Source organism: Cibotium barometz, chromosome 4, assembly GCF_041138505.1.
Source record: "Cibotium barometz isolate CiBa-2024 chromosome 4, ASM4113850v1, whole genome shotgun sequence".
Lineage (NCBI taxonomy): Eukaryota > Viridiplantae > Streptophyta > Polypodiopsida > Cyatheales > Cibotiaceae > Cibotium > Cibotium barometz.
In genome coordinates this window covers 24,703,405-24,712,437 of record NC_141049.1, presented here as the reverse complement: position 1 = coordinate 24,712,437, position 9,033 = coordinate 24,703,405, and the positions used below count along the sequence as shown (strand labels likewise).

Here is a 9,033-nt window from a genome sequence, read left to right as displayed (position 1 = left end):
CCAATGTAGGTGGTGGATCTCTTGGAGTTACTACTCCATTCTCAAATTTGGTTCTACATGTGTGTGGTCCACTTGGTACTAACCTTTAGATGGACAATAAGGAGAGGGGTGGGAGGATTGGATAACAATATTCCACCCTTAGTATTGTGTGGCTAGGATCTAGCTATCTCATGTTCATCATGCTATCTTAATAAGCATTAGCCATGTTTGTTAGGCTATTCTTAATAAGGATTAGCCATGTTTAAGCACGATGGTGGACACTTGGCATCTTGATTTTGACATTGGATGAGACGTTTTGGTAATTGATGGCATATTGATAGCTTTTGGTAGCTTTTGGAAGGTTTGTTCAAGCCAAATAGGCCAATATTAATGCTAACATGCATTTTCAACACATTAGAAGCATTGTGTAGGTATTGGATTATGATTTTTTTAAGAAGCCATGGAGCAAGCTTACTTTTGACAACACTTCTTTCCCCAAATTGGTAGCAGAAGGGGATAACACTAAAACATCCCGTGTGGCCGCTTGAGGTGGTGCCTTGTAAAGATGAGGTGTGTGAGTTGTAATTTCTAATTCACCAACAAACTAAAAAAAACGACCTATAGATAGTATCAGTCTAGGCTCAGACAAAATGAAAACTCTAGGGGTAAGAGTGGAGAACTTAGGTTGCTTCACTTTGAGATACCACCTCCTTGTTTTGGGTCCAAAATTTTGAAGTCTTTGCCTTCTCTTCTTGCTTGCCCTGCTGATGTCTTTTCCTGCATCATATTTTATGCATGTTAGGTTGCCCTGGTATGTATACACCTACTTTGCCCTCTTGGAAAATCTTGTGGGGAAGAGACCTAATGTAAAAATCTCGAAAAGAAAAGAGTACATGGAGGAACAGACTTCTCTCGCTCCTGGATGTGGAACCAATCCCAATGAGCTGGAGTGCTTGCCGGAGCATAGCCTGAGGTATTGTCGTCCGTCGAACAATAAACAAGCAAAAAGGGTTTTTAACTGAGCCAATTATGGAGGCCAGCAAAGCAGCAATTGTGTGGGATTCATATCAGATGGGATGAATGTTCTTTTGTCTTTGAAGATAGGAAGATTGAATACTTTGTAGGTTGAAATCATCAGATGTATATGGGTAACTGTTGAAGGATGGTCACGATGTAGTAGCCCTTATATAATATAGTATATATTTCAAAAAAAAGAAGAAAAAAGAGTAGGGAGTATTGACCGGGTTCGAATCTTCTATAGTGTTGTGAGATACCACCGCTTTTTTCTAGAAGCGTCTTACTCTGTTCTCTGCTACTGTACTGTGCAGAAGGAAATCCTAGCTCTTCCCTCTCCATCGCCAGCATTATTATTGCCAACATCTCTGCCCAGGTATGCCTGCTCTGGTCCTGCTTTCTGTTACTCTGCATTTTGTTCCTTCACGTATTTCTTCGATTAGGGTTAGCAGGGATTAGATTAACTTGAATGGATTAGGAAATTGAAGCGAGTTAGAATCAGCATGAGCGAGCTAGGGTTCGCAGAAGTATAAAGGATTTAGGTTTTGCAAAGCGATTCAGGGCTATTAGAGCGATGTAGCGATTCAGGGCTATCAGAGCGATGTAGCGATTTAGGGCTAGCAGACTATTTTAGGGTTGAGAGACAATATTCAGTGTCATCAGAATCTTCTCAGGGAGAGGGTTTTCTGGTTCGATTTAGGGTTAGAAACGTTTTAGGGTTTAGCGATTTCAGAGAGACTTGTGGAAATTAATGAGTTTAGGCGTCACCGATTTAGGGTTAGCAGACTGTTTTAGGTTTAGCATAGGTTAGGGTCTTTGTGATATTTCCCTCTGATAAATGGCCTTCTTGTAATGTATTGCTCTGCCCTTCTACGTGGGTTCTGGTTTGTCGTTGCTTTAATCGATAGTTTATGTTATGGTTTTTTTAATTATGATCGGTTTTTAGTTTAGTTAGTAGCCTTTTTCTAAGGTTTTTCACATCAAGTCCTTGGCTTTAGCTACATTTATTGGCTAATCGACTGATTTTGTAGAGAAATGGAACTAATCTGAATGCTTTTGGCTCTGCAGAAGAGAGGAACTCGTATGATTTTGTTCTAGCCAAGGGACTTCTTTTAGAGACAGGGATTTTTGGTCAATCTCAGAGCTTTGGAGCACTTCAAACAGATTCTGGTTTATGTATTTTCCTCAACCGCCCATTGATCACATTGTGAAACTATACAAACATGAAATTAAAAGCAAGAAAAGTGTCTAAGAGAGCTGCTGTCAAGGACCAGTCGTCTCAGTTTTCACCGAGGAAAACGAGAAATGAAAGCCATGCTTCGGATAAACAAAGGACTGCAGCAACTGCTCTAATCACATCATCCTCTAAGAAACAACGGGGTGGTGAGGAAGCACTTTTTTCTGTCCATCTTGACCGTCCATACCAACTTTTTTGAGTGCAAGCAGCTGACATTGTACTTTTCTGCCAGGTTCTCATCTTGTGTTGACAAATCCGGGTTTGAGTAGAAAGAAGGTGACAAAGAGTGGCTGCTCAGGGGTGGATGGTGGACATGTCAATGATGCTTGCCATGATCTAAGGCTGGCCTTTTACAGTATTGATGGAGCTTCATCAAATCATAAGGTAATGGCTTGTCAATGTGCTCATGGACCTGAGGCCCATGTGCATTGGTGGTAGCCTTAGTGTTTCTCGTATTTTTGGTTCTTGTATTAGCTAGGTTTTTGTAGTTCTTTATATGACTCCACAAGATTGTATGCATTATGAGCTTACTTCAGTATGTGTAATGCTATGCAGAGAGTTTCCACAGTGTTGGACACATTTTTTTCTCCAGTTTTTCACTTGTTGAAGGGCTTGAATGGAGATACCTCAAACAGTTGCACCAGCAGTGGTATGGTTCTTGTCGTCTGCTCACATCAACTAGCAACCCAAGGAAGTTTTTTCATGGTTGATTGGCATTTTGAGCAGATGGAGCTCTGACAGAAACTCAGTACAGAGACCTTTGTATGAATGTATGCTCTTATGTGTGTGTGTGTGCGCGCGCGCGCGCGCGTGGGGGGGGTTGTGGGAGCATATATTGATACCAAGTTCTACACCTACTATTGGGCACTAGTGGGGATATTGTAGTATCTAGTCCAAACTATGCACGATGGAGTTGATGGTTTATTGTCTTGTGGATGAGTACCATGAGGTTATAAATTGTACTTTCTTATAAGGTGAATTTGGGCATGTTCTTGGATTTATCTAGGTATATCTTTATGTTGTATTAGCGGACATGTAAATTTCACATTGTGAAGTTTTTGTCCAAGTTGCAGCGAGTTGATATTGTGTTAATTCTTTCTATCTTTAGTGGTGCATATGCGCTATCAACTACCTTCTTGTTGTAATAATTCTTTCTATTTGTTATGATCTTTAGTGTTAGGCTTCATTATGGCTGAGTCTGCCTTGCATCTCCGGAGTTGTGACAAAAACTCAGTACATACTACACTGACCTTTGTATGAATGCATGCTCTTATGTTTGTGTGTGTGCATGGGGGGTGTGTATGGGAGCATATATTGATACGTGTCTACATGCTCATTTGGGCACGAAGTGAATTCGTTAGCCAAAGACACCAGTAGTTGGTTGAGCCCCGAAGTGTAGCTCCATCTCTTTCCTAGAAATGGTGAAATTCTTCCAGATTATGGCAAAGTTGGTGGTTATGGTACACCCACTATTGGACATTGATGACGTTAGTGGGGATGTCGTAGTATCTAGTCCATACTATGCATGATGGAGTTGATGGTTTATTCTTGTGGATGACTACCATGAGGTTATAAACTGAACTTTCTTATAAGGTGAAATTGGGCATGTTCCTGGATTCATCTAGGTATATATGGCATTTTGAGCAAATAATTAATCTTATATGGCATGGTTGTTTTGTTACAGTTGAAGTAGCTGACAGCACAGATGAAAAGCTTGAGGATGTAGAAACCAGGCCAGAGGGCCATAATGGCGAGCAAGCTTGCACTGTGGCAGATCAAGGCTCTGATAATTCATGTGACAAGGCAGTTAATCCAGAATCTGTGACATCTGCTAATGTCTTTCTTCCACAAGGCATCGAGCATGTCAGCTCTGCCTCAAACAGTACTGATGAGGAAGTATTCGGGACACAAGCAGCATTTGATGTAGGCACAAACTGCATGGATTGGTCGCTGGAGGTTGAAAATAGGGATCCTGTGCAAACTGCAGAACGCATGGAGGATGAATTATTAGATTCTGAAGGGGCTTCGCTGTACCTTGCCATTCAACAAACTAAGGCACTGGATGGCACCCATGAAACTAGTCGGGTTGAAGTTGTAGCAGTCGATGATGATCTGGATGACTTTGATCCTTATCTTTTCATCAAACATTTACCTGATCTTTCCGAAGTAGTATTGTCAGGTCGTCCTCCTGTATTGCTCCCTAAGCAAACACGACGCTGTCCACCCATTACTCTTGTTTTAGATCTTGATGGTATGCCTTTTACTCTTTTCAGTTGGTGCTTTTAGGCTGCCTTTCTCAGGGATGCACCACGTATACGATCTGTTTGTATGCTCTTGTTGACTTTCTTCAGGCTGAGTACAGCTAATCTCTGCCTGTGGGCCCGGTCAGCGGGTGGCAACACTGCCCTTCCACCCTTGATATCGGCCTAGATAGGCCCTTGCTGACTCTGGTGGTGACTGCTCTCTGTATCTGGCCTCAGTAGGTGGGTGTACTTTCTGTCATTGATATGTGTCGATGTTGTTGCGTCTTGTTTACAGAGACATTGGTTCATTCGACTCTCGAGTATTGCGAAGACGCGGATTTCACTTTTCCTGTAACCTTCAATTGTACTGTATATGTAAGGCGCAGGCCACATTTGCAGATGTTTATGGAGAGGGTCGCCCAAATGTTCGAAATAATCGTGTTTACAGCCAGCCAGAGTATATACGCAGAGCAGATATTAGATGTCCTTGATCCGAAGAGGAAACTGATTCAGCATCGTGTGTTTCGAGATTCTTGCGTCTTTGTTGAAGGAAACTATTTGAAAGACCTCACTGTCTTGGGTCGTGACCTATCTAAGGTGGCAATTATTGACAATTCCCCTCAGGTATGATTAAGGACTTTGATATGCATGCGTGCATGCACACGCAAGTGCACATGGAGGGACGCATGCACTTATGCATGTTTGTATGCCATTATATTCTGTAACAATGATGTATACATATGCGTCTAGATAAGTAGCATTGTAATTCTAATATTATCATAATAATCTGATTACATTAATGTACCCTTGTTGCTACCCTAGCTGAGGATGACATGCATTCTGGATTGGCAAGGTACATCAATTAGTGTGTATGCATACTGGTGATGTCATGATACCAAGAACCAGACATGTGCACAACTGTGTGAGGAGACTATGTGACCTAATTTGACCCTTATACTTTTTGCAGGCTTTTGGTTTTCAGGTTGACAATGGCATTCCGGTGGAGAGCTGGTTTGATGACAAATCTGACTGTGCCCTAACAGGGCTTCTCCCATTCTTGGAGACATTGGTTGGTGTAGATGATGTCCGGCCCATTATCGCAAAAAAGTTCAATCTCCAGCAGAAAATTGCTGCAGCTATGGATCCATCTTTCAATGGCAACCGAGGTGAGCCCCTCGAACGGGGTGTGTGAAGAACTGCGAACGGTGATTAAGATACTTCATCACAAATTAATCATTTTCTAGTCATCTGAGCGAAACAGAACTTTCAGGAATTCGATGTAAATTTGTAGACGCCACACACACAGTTGCCTGTTGTGTGAGGCTAATGACAATAAAGTAGAGAAACTCAGGAAAATCAAATAATATGGACACATTTTCATGATTATACCTAATATGTTGGGTAGTTTTTTCCTTAAATATGTATCAAGATATCTGGTTGTCTAAGTTATGTAATATGCTTCACAAATCTGCCCAGATTCTTGCTCCTTGACCCTCCACTCTGAAAGCTTATAACTGAAAGTTTTTCACACTGGCACCCTTATACAACTCAATAAAATTATTTGTTTTTCCCTTGTTCTCAACGGGTTTCTCAGTTGATCATAACACAAGAATAATGCTGCATAAAATGCAGGGTCCTGCCCTGTCTCGTCGACATCTTGAGGGGCACACACTACTGAGGGGTTCAATCCTGTTCAACAAGGCATTGGAAAAGCCTTGTACTTGAAAACTTGATTTGCAAAGCTGTATTCCTTCATCTATGTAAAACAAAGCTTAAACTTCGTTTTGTAGATTACCAACGTTGCCACAGCTCTTCCTGAGAGCAGCCTTGAGCTGCTTCTCAAAAGGGTCATAATTTCTTGGAAGCCATTTTGTTCCCCTAAAAAGCACACATCATCATTCTTCTCTCTTTGCATAATGTTCTTTATCAGGTAGAGCTGCAATACAGGTGTCAAGGCCTATGATGAAGTTGTGAAGTCAAAGCGGGTGGTGCTCAACTAGAGAAAAACTTTTGTAATTGCTTTCAAAACTTGAGCATTTAATTATATAAGAGGCAAAGAGCTCTACCATTGCATAAGCTTCACTTTCATAATTGTCTCTTTGCATGATGTTCCTGGTCGGGTTAGATTGTGAAACGGATATCAAGGTCTACAATGAGCTTGAAAACTACTGCGAAATTTGATAGGTGCAGCTGAATTTTTCCTTTGAGGTATGTTCATGGGATGCTTGCACATTTACCTGAGTAATAGGATTAACCATTTCTTCAAGAAGAAGAAGTTTTTCCTTTGAGCTGCCTTCATCATGGGAGCATCTGCGTAAACACTAGGATTAACCATTTAATTAAACATGTACGCAAACAACTAGTTAATCACTAGTGAAAAGCTTACAGTAAATGGTGCATTCTTTCAGCAGTAATTCATAAGATGGAGGCTTGATATAGCTTCAAGAAGAGGAGAGCTCAAATGAATGGATGGATGAGGCATAAGAAGAAAAGGAGAGCTCAAATGGATGGATGAATGAGGCATAAGAAGAAAAGGAGAGCCCAAATGAAGGGATGGATGAATAATGAGGAATTATGGGCTCCTTATGCAGATGCATTGTAGTACTGTTAGTGTTTAAGTTAGGTGGAAAAACATACTTAGAGTGGACTTACATAGAACCATAGCCTTTCCACCATTAATATCCCTCATAGAATGACAAAGGCTTGGCCAGACCTTTTGGTCCCTTTTGGACTAGTTTGGATATTGGGTACACGCTTGCTTGCTTGTCCATTGGTGAATCAATGAATTCTAGCACTATGATGGTATTAGTAGAGGATTCAAAAAGCTAGAAAACTTGAAAAATTTAATTGTTAGCGTAAATCTAGTAGACATTGCACAACAATCCAAGTAGAAGTAGTAATGAGAATATTAACCGAAGCAAGACGAAATTTGGGATCCTAAAATTCTAAGTGGTCACATCAATTGTGAAGCTAGAAAGTAAGTGTCTGTGGTATGCTCCAACATGGGCATAATAAGGTAGAATGGAACCAATCCTGGATTCTTGGCTCCACTCCCTTTCTTTGTTTAAGAGTTAGAACCCCACTGCTGAACATCGATAACACCAACGTGAGTGTGGTTTGTTTCAGAGGATACAAAGTATTAATTAATTGATGATGGATGTATACATAATGGGTCTTTTTGTAAATAGTTTTTTTTTGTTTTTCAAGCTAGGGTTAAGGGCATGCACTCATACACACACACACATACACACACAAACACACACTCTCTTTCTCATGCATGAGTGCACACACACTCTCTCTCACACACACACATGTAAATATATATTATCTATAATATTATGTTTTATTATATTTAGAGACACATACCTATCTATGCGTGTGCATTTATAAAATAAATACACACACATACACATATTTTTAATTAATATTAAGTTTTAATACGTGGGAATGCATGGTGAGGTGTGCTCTCTTAAATAAGTCCATCTTACATACAAAGTCTTTTGTCTTTTCTTTTGCATGCATACACACATGTGTGCATATACACACATATGTGTGATTGTGTCGTGCATGCATTGTTCAAGTGTCTTGATTGTGCGTATGTGCTAGCGTGTGTATGGTGTGAGTGTGTATACGTGGTGTGTATTTTTGTGTTTGTGTGTATGAGCGTGTGCATGTATTTGTGTGTGAGCATGTATGTGTGTGTGAGCATGTGAATATATCCATGTGTACATCTTTTTTGGTCTATGTGTGTGTGTGAGTGTGTGCATGTACCATGTGCAAATGTGTATGCGTTTACGTCTATGTATACATGTGTGCATGCATGTGTGTGCACATGTGCTTATGTATGTGAGTGTATGTATGTATGTGCTTATGTGCATGTATCACATGTATATGTATGTGCAAGCTTGAGTGTGTGTGAGTGTAAGAGTGCATATCTCTATGTGTGTGCACGTGTGTCCATGCGTGCAAGTGTATGGCTATGTGTGTGTTTGTGTGCATGTGTGTGCGTATCATGTGTGTGTTTGTGTGTTGTGCGTGTGTGTGCATACACATACATGTGTGTGCATCGACATACATATAGATCTATATATATACATGCTTACATACCTATAGATACATACATACATACATAATATGTGTGTGTGTGTGTACGTGCGTGCGTGCGTGTGTGTGTGTATTTATCTATGTATGTATATTCTCTCTCTTACACATGCACATAAAATAATATTAGAAGATATATATGTGGGAGGGAGGGGTGGGTAAAGATATATATTTGTGTGTGTGTGTGTGTGGAGGAGGGGTGGGCAATTTACTTTCTAATGTATTATATATATATAAACTCATACAATGAGCAAATGACTTGATGGTGACAATTAATTGTGAGCCCCAATGCATCTAAGCGTGTGGGAAATAAAACCCCAAAGATTGTATTTTCTTCTCCTTCTTTTTCAAAAGTTCTTCCTCTCCTTTCTCTACGTAAAGGCTATGTTTATTCTCCTTTATCCTTTTCAAAAAAATTTCCCTCTCTTTTCTCTACTTAAAGGCTAGGTTTATAGGGTA

The 9,033-nt window shown here is 40.3% G+C and overlaps 1 protein-coding gene across 1 annotated transcript; it reads left to right on the top strand.

Annotated features, from left to right (window-relative positions):
• The first annotated feature begins 1,231 nt into the window (after positions 1-1,231).
• Positions 1,232-5,940, top strand: LOC147639074 (uncharacterized). The gene is made up of 7 exons (XM_086787099.1): positions 1,232-1,369; positions 2,062-2,376; positions 2,463-2,614; positions 2,786-2,879; positions 3,915-4,481; positions 4,769-5,097; positions 5,441-5,940. Exons 2-7 carry the CDS (start codon positions 2,217-2,219, stop codon positions 5,663-5,665), a joined length of 1,527 nt encoding a protein of 508 aa, XP_086643225.1. The 5' UTR covers positions 1,232-1,369; positions 2,062-2,216; the 3' UTR covers positions 5,666-5,940.
• Positions 5,941-9,033: the final 3,093 nt, after the last annotated feature.